The following is a 12,500-nucleotide window of genomic DNA, read 5'->3' on the forward strand; positions in this document are numbered from 1 at the left end:
AAATGTAACGAACTTCAATTACAAAAATAACAGTAAAGAACAATCACAAATATGACAAGATTCATTGAAATTCATATTGATTTAGATGTGAAAATTATTCAACGATAGCTAGCTTGTTAATTGCATTGGGCTGTGGGACTTGAAGAAAATACAATCAAAGTTACATTTCAAAAAGAATTGTAATATCCGAGATTATCTCAGTCTAGTCACAATAATGTTCCTATTGAAGGGCGACATGCAGTTAATTGCAGCTTATCAGCCATTTCCAGTAATTGAGATTAAGTCATATCATTGATGGAAATTCCGTTCTACATGTATTTTGTATTGAGCATTACAAAAAAAGTCAAAACATGTAGAATGTATTCTCAAAATATATATTGTCATGATTATTAAAACACACATACGCACGTACACATAAAATAATATTATACCTGATCTACAATATATATCATATAAGAATCTGTATTTAATTTGTGGTTCATTAAAACATTTATTAAATCGCTTTGTCCTTAAACCCACTCTGGTAACCGTTCAGAGCTTACTATACCAGTTTATGTTGAAATGAGGTTGTTCACTGCGTAACGTATGTGAATATAGATCTATTTAGTTTAGTTTAGTTTAGCGCAGCTCAAGTGAAATTATTTGTACGACGTATTACCACCCGAGTGTATATAAATAGTGTTAAAACACTAGCTCGTTTGATATAAATTGTTTAGCTTCTTATATGCCCTTAATCTAAATTTTAAACAGTAGATAAAATATATTAGCGCTTTTTCTTGGTCGCAACAAAAATATTGACGTCACCGCACGTTAACGTGATGTCATTCTAACGTAAGCGTGTTTTAACAGAGACAAGCAATTATTATAATTGAAATTAACAACAGATATTTCCGTGAATGTTCGATATATATATGGGTTACCAATTAATGTTTCTGTTTGTACTTTTAACAGCATTAGTAGGAACTGTAATCAAAATAGATATCTATAGTAGTTTGACTAGCAAACCATATTTGTTGTTTCAGTTACTTTTGGTCAAGTCATTGATCGCTTGTAGACATTTTTTCTTGATAGGAAGAATTCATATTCATTTACACAGTGAATCAAACAGGATTGTTTTCGTGTTTGCATTTTAAAACATTCACTGAACTAATTAATATCTTGTCATTGTTTCTATATAATGAAGCATTCACTTTAAAATTATAACTCAAAAGTTAAGAAATCACTCGTGGAAACTGCATTATCCGATACCACCTGTAGCGGACATGGCACTGGATGTGAATACATGTATAGATCTATAAATGTTAATCATGTAATCGTTTCAGGGAACAAATCATCAGTGTCTATGCTCCACCAGTATAGAAGGTTTTTTAGTAAAAGAGGAAATTACATTATAGACTATATCAAAATATTATCGATCACCAATGTTGTTTTTCTCATATATTCAATACTATTATGTAAATATCTGGGTCGGCCACCCTGATACAGGAAGAACAAGAGACGAAAAAAAAAAAGGTTTTAGCAGAGTGGAGATCTAGATCTATTGTGTCTTTATGCCAGCGAACTTAGTTACTTTCGAGATTTTAAAAAGTAACAAAATGGCACGATGGCTTGGTCAGTCCGAGATTATCTTTGTTATAAATGCACGAACAATTTCGGTCTGGTCCAAGTACGGGAAGACTTTTTACAGCCACCACACGGTACTAGAAGACTGATGTAACGGTTGTGATATTTAATAAAATCTATAAGAAGATCCTTTGGAAGCATAGAACGCAACCAAGCAACATAATAGCAGACTCGGTTTGACTAAGTTCCGTTCATGAGAGGTAATGAAACGTACAATATCCCTCATACACCCTAGCATCGGCTTAAGCGGCACAATTGAATGTACGCAATGATCTCAAAGGTCTTTATCAGGAGAAAGATAGCCTATTTAGGAGATACTCACTCCTGATTTGTAGATACTGTATTAAGTCCTAATTAGAAGATAGGCAGTCACAATTATGACTTTGTACCTCCTACTAAGACTTTTCAAACTCGCAGATTGGACTCCGTATCTCCTATAGTTAGGAGGCAGGAGATTTAGAACTGTATGATTTGACGCGAGGAGCTTCCTTATACATCTCACGTGTTTTGTTTTTTTTATCTACTCAAATGTATGCTGTGGTGAGATATCGAATCCGTGACAGTTTGTTCCTAGTTTTGCCAAAAAGGCGTTTTATCTCTCAAAATTTTACAATTTATATTGCTAATACTGGTTCCTTCTATTTTGCAAGTAGCAGACATAAGTATGACAGAGTCATTTACTTTCAAAACACTGTTTAGATGTCCAGAATGAAACAAGACATTTGAACTGAAGCGAACCTGGCAAGCTAAAATGAGCCGCGCCATAACAAAACCAACATAGTGTCTTTTGCGACCAGTCCCTGTAAAATTACTAGACCAAATGCTTTTAGACTTCACACATACGAGCCACACCATGAGAAAACTAACATAGAGCATTTGCGGCCAGCATGGATCCAGACCAGCCTGCGCATCCGAGCAGTCTGGTCAGGATCCATGCTGTTCGCTTTCAAACCCTATTGCAATTAGAGAAACCGTTAGCGAACAGCATGGATCTTGACCAGACTGCGCGGATGCGCAAGCTGGTCTGGATCCATGCTGGTCGCAAAGCCACTATGTTGGTTTTCTCATGGCGCGGCTCAAATTATGTAGGCTAGATTTAAAAGACAAAACTATTATGTTGCTTTCAGATGCTTTTATCTAATTCCGATTTCATATGTTTATACAAAACACGTCCAGCCAGCACAAACAGCTTAGGTACGGAACTGCATTCTGGCCAATTCTCATCATCCCGGCTGCATGATGGCATCTGATCAGTTTTGACAACCTCTCTTGTATGAGCAAGGTCAGTACTCGCGGCAGCTGGTCTGACATCCTCTCTTGAACGAACAAGGTTCATACTTGCGGCAGCTGGTCTGACATCCTCAATGGTGTAACGAGCATCTTCCCATTGTCTACTTTGTTTGACGGTTGGTACAACTTGGCCAGCGCCATCATCTGTCGAATGAAGGTCGACTTTCTTCTGGAAAACGTATTGTGTTGAAGTTGGATGAAAAATGAGTATCAGAAGACTATAAGATTCTTTCACTGGTTGTAGGTGCAGATGGGAATTTCCGGTCTCAAGGGTAACTGTTTAGGCGGTTACGAGGCTCCAGCCGAGTGACCGCGTAAACAGTTACCCGAGAGCCGGATATTCCCATCTGCACCTACAGCCAGTGATAGAATCTTTTTCTTGCATACGATATTCAACAAAGAAGAGTAAAAAATAAATTCAATCAAATGATTTTCTTAATATAGCACTTTTTTCTTATAGTAGCGTATTAACAAAGTGCGGTAACTTTACGTCCGTGAACAGGAAGTACGTCATGACGTTACAGAGACGAAAACAACGTAAGAGTTCCGGTTTTGTTTTATCATCTGCAATGAACGTTATGTTATTTCCTTAAAATAACGTTTTTTGAATCGACAAATATGTTATAAGGAACAAAGAGGAACTATCAATGTATTTAATTGTTATCCCGTTTTACAAAAAATATTATTATTACTACACACATCTTCTGTACATATGTAGTTCGTTATACGTCATTTACAGCACGAGTGTCATCTTACACCCCGGGGTATAAGATGGAGTTTTCCAGCACCGGTGAAATCACCAGAAATCCCCGTCTGCTATGCAAGAAAACAAAGTATTAATAAACAGTGATTAGTTATGTTTTTGCATATAAAAAGGTATCTCAGAAACCACTTGTTATCTAGATCGAACTTAAACTTCACACACTTATTTACTGACCTTTCATGCAATTCACAAGTTACATAACTCTTTTTCACAAAGTTATGCCTTCTTTTCGATTTTGCCGATTTCAAAGTCATTTCAGTAAGTAATAATGAGAGTAAATTGAAAGTTCACACACTGGTACTCTGTGATGATAAGACATGCCAAGCAGAGGCTCTGTAACACTCTTCTCTGCGTTTTCACCACTTGTTTCACACATTTATTTTAATACCGTGATGATCTGACATGCAGTGTACAAGTTTTTTTTTTTTTGTTAAAGACACTGATTCTGGTATGCAAGGTACGTGGCCTATTTTTTTAATACGTCAGCAGGAATCTTAGAAACACCAGTTGGTGCAGAATGGAACTTTACACAGTTATTCAATGTAATAATCTAACGTATAGGTTTCATTACTATTCTAACTATTCTATCCCCAAGTCCCCCTATTTGTCATACTGAACCAACGCCGAGTCCCCCTATTTTCATACTGACCCAACGCCGAGTCCCCCTGTTTTCATACTGACCCAACGCCGAGTCCCCCTATTTATCATACTGACCCAACGCCGAGTCCACTAGCTATTTATTAAATTGACCCCTCATATTTCCGTGGAGGGTCACTAACAAACCATATAATTGATTTATTTTATCGACCGCTTATTTTCAGCCTAGAATGACACGAAAGTCTACTGACCCTCAACAGAATTATAGGGGGTGACCACCTTTTATCCAATGAAAATGCGAGAATGTTTTGGGAGGTAAAACAAAAGGCCGTATTGACTCGTATATGAAGCCAAAGAGCGGACGAAGTGGTCCAGTAGTAACACTTGTGAATATCACGATTAGTGAAATTTATGATTCTTTGCTTTTCTCCTTTGGTGTTTATTCTATGTATTGCTTGTTATGCAAGTTGTTTACTGTGACTTACTCTATTTTGTCTTTTGGCGGGAATTTACATACTTGGTGGGAAAATTTGTTCTTTAGTATTACTCCAAATTCCGTGATATTTACTTTTCATGCTTTTTATTTTTTGGCGGGAAATTACAGTATAAAAATGTTTTGTGTAACATGCTTTTGATCAGTTTTAAAAGTTGTGGTTTTTGGATGTGTCAGAAAAAGCTGTGAAATATTGAATTAAAAATAGTGAAAATTAAAAGTGTTGGAATTTAAAATTGTGTTCATTTTCCTCCGATTCCGATGTGGCAAAAATAAAAGGTTTTAAGGAAAAGCTGCCACAAAACTGTTTGACTACAAAACCAGGGGTCGCGAGTTCGAGCCCCCGCGCGCTCCTCCAACTAAAATGATACTAACATTGGGATAAGAGTCCCGTGTATGGGTGCTTTATGTCTGACACGTTAAAGAACCAGGGAAGCTCCTGGAATTAAAGCATCTTCTGTATCTTGCACTATCCTCCTACTAACATTACTAACAGTCTCCTGGATGAGTCGTCCGTACGGGTTACCGGTGGAGACTATAAATAAACTTACATATACACGCACTTTATATATGGAGCCAAAATCAGATATTGACTCCATAGGCCTATACTCTAGGTCGATATCACTTTTTCTAGTACGATAAATCATCATATTGACTTTCTTAAAAGGCAATAATTGCATATTATTAAACTATATCTATAGACCTTTCCATCGGTCTAAGACATTTGAAACTACATATTTACCGTGCTCCGTAAATTATACGGCTTTCCTTTTTCTTGTCTTCTTTTCTTGTATTTCATTTTCTGCACTGGATTGTGTTTAACATCTTGTCTAAAATATAATTTTGAAATGTATTACAGGACTGTAATATCACGTGCATTAACAGTGTCAACAGTGTTCAGACAACTAATGGGTTCCGCTGAACATAAACTTCAGTCGATCTTCTCTGTTGTTTTTCACAATCATTAGACATTTGTTTAGAATGTTCACCAAAGGATTTGCACCTTAAAACAGTCTAAGTTCCCAAACGCATCTACACGACAAGCACTTCCGCACAACGCATTAGTACGCTAGTTTTTAGGTAATGCCACCCCCCCCCCCTCCCCCTTTTCAATAACAATCGACAATTTACGTAATCTCCGTATGCTATTTCGGCATTCTCCGGCATTCTCCGGTGTTTACGGAAAGCTATGTAAGCGTTGAGCTACGTTTATCAGCGAAGAATGCCGAATTTATTAACGTGAATACATAGTAGCACGGAAATTGCCAAGTGTCATTATGTGAGCAGTACCTTAAAATGTAAATTCATTTTATTTCGACCATAACATTAATGATGGTCCCTTTGAAATGCTCTGAGATAAGTACCCTTAGCGCGGCTAAAAGTCGCCGTTGAAATGTTGACGTGACTGAAAGCGCAATATGCATGTATAAATCACAATCTTTTTTTTCTCTAAATAATTCCATGGAAAATGTTATGAAAATTGAAATATATATACTTACGCTAGAGGAAGGACGTTAGATGATAAGCCGTCGGGCTGTGGTTTACTGCTGAGATTGACAGTACAATCAAGGAAACTTTCTTGTAGTGGTTCGATCTCAAAACAGACATCCGGTGCTTTCCTTGAAACTTCCAGCGGCGTTGGGCCGGGTCTGATGTTATTACGGCTTGCGTTGGCAGAGCCAATATAATGGCGATCTTCAATCAATTCGGATTCGTCTGAAATACATGTAAAACGGCTGCAGTGTTCCTCTGACCCCGGTGGCGCACCTAGTTTCGCAATGGTCCGATGGCCATTATTTCACTTGGTGTGCCATTATGGTCAAAAGTTATCCCGCAGTCGTTTAGTATGGACAACCCAACTAAAAGTCTTCAGTCCTGAACTGTACAGTCACATACAAAACTGTTGTTTGGTTCATCTAAAGTCAAAATTGATCAATATATTTAATTTGAAAATGTCAAAAATCGTATAACCTCCCTCGAAGTTCTTTTAAATGACGTGTAATCTCAATGGTATCGTCTTAGATATAAAGAAAAATCATCAAGCAGTAAAAGAAAGTATATATTATACGGTAGGTATATAGATTTATGCGTGGCGCAGTAACTTTTTAAATTCTAAGATATCTCCAGTAGAATCTAACTTTAATTTTACTGTTGTTTTTCTTTTTAAATAGATTTTTAAAATTCTTATTTACATGATCTAGTCAAAAAACAGTAAAATTAAATTAGATTCTACTGGAGATATCTTGGAATTTAAAAAGTTACTGCGCCAAACATAAATCTATATACCTACAGTATAATATATATTTTTCTAATTCTCTTTATATCTAAGACGATACCATTGAGAAAGGGAGGTTATACGATTTTTGACATTTTCACATTAAATATCTTGATCAATTTTGACTTTATCATAAAAACGAGTTTTCTAGGGTATTTTCCATTGTAAATGTCGGCCACTTGGCACGCCAGTAGATTTAAAACTAAGCATTTTGCCTTTACATGTGGATGAAACTTTCAGGATAGATCTAGATCTATTTTATTTAGCAACAAGAGGGTCATGATAACCCTAGATCGCTCACCTGAATAATATTAGCTACAAGTTTCAAATGTCAAACTGATGCTAAAATATTAAGAAAGTAGGTCAGTAAGTCACGTTCATGTTCACCGAAAGTCAGTGTTAAGATCGGTGTGCAAATTGTATATGTCATCCGAACTTCAAGGCTGTATCTTAAAAACAAGAAAGCAGGTCAATATGTAAAGGTCACAGTCAAGTGACCACCCCCCCCCCCCCCCCCCCCACCCCGCCAATTACTTTGGTCACCAGGTAATTATAATTAAACAGTCGGAAATATCAGCAGATATTTTTTGAAGTATTTTTCCAATATAACTTATACACAAGAGACCCCCGGGGCGGGGCCTCTTTTCACCCACGGGACATAATTTGAATAATCTTGTTAGAGAACCACTAGGCAATGCTAAATACCAAACATCAAAGGCCTAGACCTTGAACATTCAGACAAGAAGATTTTTAAAGTTTTTTTTCCTGTATAAGTCTATGTAAAACTTGGGGCACCCTGGTTGGGGCCTCTTTTCACCTCATTGGCATAATTTGAACAATTTGGTAGAGGATCACTAGGCAATGCAACATACCAAATATCAAACGCCTAGGCCTTACATTTTCAGACAGGAAGATTTTTAAAGTTTTTTCCCATATAAGTCTATGTAAAACTTGGGACCCTCGTGACAGGACCTCTTTTTACCCCAGGTAATAATTTGAACAGTCTTGGTAGAAGACCACAAGGCAATGATATATACCAAATATCAAAGGCCTAAGTCTTTTGGTTTCAGACAAAAAGATTTTTAACGTGTTTTCCTGTATAAGTCTATGTAAAACATGGGACCCCCGTGGCAGGTGCTCTTTTCACCACAGGGGCATAATTTGAACAATCATTAGATGATGTAACATGCCAAATATCGGGGCTCTACGCCTTGTGGTTTTGGACAAGAATATTTTAAAGTGTTTCCTTTCGGTTGCCATTGCAACCAGAGTTCTGTATGGAATTCAGTCCTTTGATTATTTTTTTTTAAAGAAGATCATCCAAGGAACATCCCTGTAAAGTTTCATCTAAATTGGCTTGGTAGTTTAGGAGGAGATATTGTTTAAAGGAAAGTGTGGACGGACGGACGCCGGACGGTGTGCTCATGTGAGTTAAAAATGCAACATTTCCATGCAAAATATTTTGTAAAAATTCTTAAACGATATTTTGAAATTTTAAAAAAGATTCAGCTATAAAGTCGCCATTCGAGAAAAACTCTGTTACAGATTACGTGGAACGAACAGAATTGCATGCAATATTTAGAATAAGATTTTTGGTAATACTTAAAAAATTTTAGAATGAGTTTATCGGAATCGCTTTTATTTTATTCACATTAGCAATTAATGAGGCTCTTACCTTGGAAAACAATGTTTCTACTGCTGATAGTCTTTCCGGCAGCATTCAAGCTTTCGTCCGAACCGCTGGATAATGCGTGTATGCGGTATCCTGTGTTAACGGTATCATCAAATCGTACAGACTTTTGATATTTATCTCGCGTTTCACTGTCTAAGGAAGGTGAAGACTCCTCGGAGTATGTTAGGTCCGCATCAGAGTCTCCCAGAGAAGATATTTCACTCAGTAAGTCGTTGTTAACATCTGTATTGTATGGCCCGGATCTGTATGTTCCGCCACAGGCTATGAGCTGCGTCGCATCTGATACCATTTTTAAATTTTTACATGCAGTCCCGTTTTCGTCAATGTTTGCGCTTCTAATTGCTTCATCGCCAATTTTCCTTTTTCTGTCGCTTGATTTATGAAGCCAAGTTCTCGCATCTTTCTTAAACTTTTTCACTTGTCCATCTATTACACATCTTAAACAATACGGGTCACTTTCTGAATCCAAGTATGTAACGTTGTATAACGAATAATTGATGGGAAATCTCATGTAAGAGCTTACAAGTTCCGACACAGAGTTCACCGTTTGATTGAAGTTTCTGTTTACTGTATCTTCGCTTTCACTCGAGTCAGCGTTATATACGTTAACTTCCTCCGTTTCTGAAGATGGCACTTGAACCACCCTTGGCATTGGATACGAGATACTACTTGTAAAACTTAAGTCATAACGTCGTTGTTTTTCCTACTCTATGCCGTATACCATGACATTGTTTTCTTTCAAGACACAGTGACGTATCGTGAAATCTTTCTCACGCGACATTACGCGGATTTTGACGGTGGCGTTACCAGTCTAAAACGTAACGCTTTGCCGCTCTATGACGGGAGGTATATGACACATTTTTTTAAGAGGAGTGAGTGAGTGAGTTGGGTTTTACGGCGAATCGACACAAAATGGTCATATATCGCCGAGTTTTTAAGAGGATGAATGGAGACAATACAGATGAAATGCTGCATAATTATGAAGAAATTATGCGTCCTTTTCACACAGCACTGGCTGTAGGCCTACGTAACATATCTAGCGGAATTTTGATTATATCATGGTTTGTAATTTGCGTTATCTCTTTGACGGACTACACAAATTTCATTTTTGTTTGTTAAACTACAGAAGGCCACATTTGTAATAAGATGTATATAATTGTTTTTATATTTCTTACAGTGTTACCTTCTTTAAATAAAGATATTATTATTATTATTATTATTATTATTATATTGGTAGTTGATTTGTATACTTATATTTGTTTGGTTTATTGATTTATTCTAAGTTCTGTCTTACCCTGGGTCCGTATTCTTTTTCATGCACTAAATATTTTTGGCAGTTTAAAATTAGGTACATTTATTAATTTGTTCTGCCTAATGTTCGTATGTTACAAGCCCTAGAGAAAAAGAGAAAAATAAACCAACACCGGACTTCATACGTTTTATTCTGAAAACTGTTACTTTCATATTCCGTTGACGAATACTTGGACTGTGACCTTCAACTAGTCGATGTTCCGGCAAAATCGGCATTGACTGGATGCTCACTTTACGCGAGCTTAGCAGCTTAGCAGATAGTTGTCCCGTACAGTCCAGTTGTTGACTTTCGTCAATTACCCACACTAAATAAAAATATCTATCTTTGCCCGAAGAAGAAAACATAAGATTGCGGACAGACACTTGGGTTGTGGAACGTTTGCCCTCTTTCCCCCCCCCCCCCCCCCCCCCACACACACACAAGATATGTGTGTTTAAGTCACTGATAGACGACTTATTTTAACAAGAGCAGCGTCTGCGGGTGCCATCGCTCGTCTGCAAGTGCTGGACAATATGTAAGGAAAAGAGTTATAGTTCAGATTTTCTAAGTACAAAAAGGACCATTTTTTCTTACAAAATGCAGGTAACAAAGTACCCTAATGATGATAAATAAGTGTGCAAAGTTTCAAAGCTGTAGCTCTTATAGTTTTTGATGAAAGGTGGACCTAATCAAACATTTTAACCAAGAAACTCAAATGTTCTTAGTATAAAAATGGCCACAATTCTGACAAAATACATATCAGTCCTACACAGCTAGTCCCCTAATAATGATAAGCAAGTGTACAAAGTTTCAAAGCTGTAGCTGCTATAGGTTTTTAGAAAAGGTGGGCTTAAACAAAAATTTAAATCAACACCGTCGCCGACGATCAAGTGACAACAGTACCTCGTAGATTTTTTTTCAAAAATCAGACAAGCTAAAAACTAGCTAAGACAAGTTTTACCGCCGGCGTGTGATAAGTGTCTGCGTCTGAATATACAATGATGAAAAAATGTTACGCACGCATACGGTGGTTAGACGTAAAAAAATAAATTGTTTGTTTCCGGTGTCCCGACCTATACCATTTTTGGCCCGACCTCAGTGCCGTAGCCAGACAAAAATTTTAACCGAGGCAATCTACGGGGGTGCGGGGGCACCCCCACCCCGCAAGAATTGTTTTCCCTATGACGTCTGGTGCGTTCTGGGCACTCTCTAACTGTGTTACATCACAGTAAAACTCGTTCTTTTAACCCTATCTGTCTCAGTTACTTTCATATTTTAAGAAAAAAATAGATATAACTTGTAAGGATAACTGGGGCTTTATCAAAATAAAATCAGAAAGCCATCAGTAAAGACATACAACAGCATGCTATTTAACAGTTTATTAGTAGTTTATTAGTTTATGGCCCGAGAGGGGATTGGTATGGGAGTGGGGGCGGGGACAGAGGCTCTGTCCGTGTTGGGGTATGGGGGTGAGGTCAGGGGACCCCCCTAGAAATTTTTGAATTATAAGTATGATATGGTGGCCTCTGGTGTTTTACTATTTTTTTTAATTTTGAGATACTGAATGGGGCACAATCCTTCATTTTAGTGGGTCTGGGGTCACTATTCCTAGGAAATTTTGAAATATAGATCAAATAATGGCATATATTGCATTTTTTGTGGTCTAAATGATGAGGTACTATAAGGGGAACAATCTCATTTTAGGGGTTCAGGGTGCTCTCTCCCCGGAAAAGTTTGAAAAACAGGTATGAAATGGTGGCCTCTGGTGCATTTTTGGTCTAAATTTTAAGGTATAGAAGGGGGTATACCCCTCAGTTTAGTGTAGTTAGTGGCTCTCTTCTTGGGCAATTTTAGAATATAGATACGAAATGGTGGTCTATGGTGCAATGTTTGTCTAAGTTTTGAGATACTTTAGAGGGAACCCCCTCATTTTATCTTGAAATACAGGTATGAAATGGTGTCCTCTGGTCCATTTCTTGGTCTAGATTTTAAAGTATGGGAGGGGTTTCCCCCTCATTTTGATGGGGACAAGAGGATATCTTCCTAAAATTTTGAAATGTAGATACGAAATTGTGGCCTATGGTGCACTGTTTGGTCTAAATTTTGAGGTACCTTAGGAGAACCTTCTCATTTTAGGGGAGTCAGGAGGCTCTCGCCCTGGAAAAATTTGAAATACAGATACGAAATGGTAGACCTATGGTGTACTGTTTGGTCTAAATCATGAGGTACTGTGGGAGTTTCCCCCTCGTTTTAGTAGGGTCAGGGGCTCTCTTCCTGAAAAATTCTGAAAGTCAGGTACGAAATGCTGGCCTATGGTGAACTGTTTGTTCTAAATTGTTCTACTTTAAGGGGAACTCTCTCAATTTAGGTGGGTCAGGGGGCTCTCGCCCTGGAAAAATTTGAAATACAGGTATGAAATGGTGGCCTCTGGTGCATTCTTTGAGTCAAAATTTTTGGGAGGGAGTTTTCCCCTCA

General features: G+C 37.6%; 1 protein-coding gene across 1 annotated transcript; it reads right to left on the minus strand.

Moving 5' to 3' along the window:
* Positions 1-2,735: 2,735 nt before the first annotated feature.
* Positions 2,736-9,486, minus strand: LOC123565854 (uncharacterized). The gene is made up of 4 exons (XM_045359630.2): positions 8,717-9,486; positions 6,266-6,482; positions 5,509-5,596; positions 2,736-3,082 (listed from the first exon to the last, which is right to left on the minus strand). Exons 1-4 carry the CDS (start codon positions 9,384-9,386, stop codon positions 2,747-2,749), a joined length of 1,311 nt encoding a protein of 436 aa, XP_045215565.2. The 5' UTR covers positions 9,387-9,486; the 3' UTR covers positions 2,736-2,746.
* Positions 9,487-12,500: the final 3,014 nt, after the last annotated feature.

Source organism: Mercenaria mercenaria, chromosome 8, assembly GCF_021730395.1.
Source record: "Mercenaria mercenaria strain notata chromosome 8, MADL_Memer_1, whole genome shotgun sequence".
Classification (NCBI taxonomy): Eukaryota; Metazoa; Mollusca; class Bivalvia; order Venerida; family Veneridae; genus Mercenaria; species Mercenaria mercenaria.

Bases quoted from the DNA above. Each gene is read 5' to 3' on its own strand.
- LOC123565854 (XM_045359630.2), bottom strand. From the start codon at position 9,386: ATGCCAAGGGTGGTTCAAGTGCCATCTTCAGAAACGGAGGAAGTTAAC. The intron at 6,483-8,716 runs GTAAGAGCCTCA...CATGTATTTCAG, and splicing joins TAGAAACATTGTTTTCCAAG to ACGAATCCGAATTGATTGAA. The intron at 3,083-5,508 runs GTAAATATGTAG...TACGTTTTCCAG, and splicing joins CGTATAATTTACGGAGCACG to AAGAAAGTCGACCTTCATTC.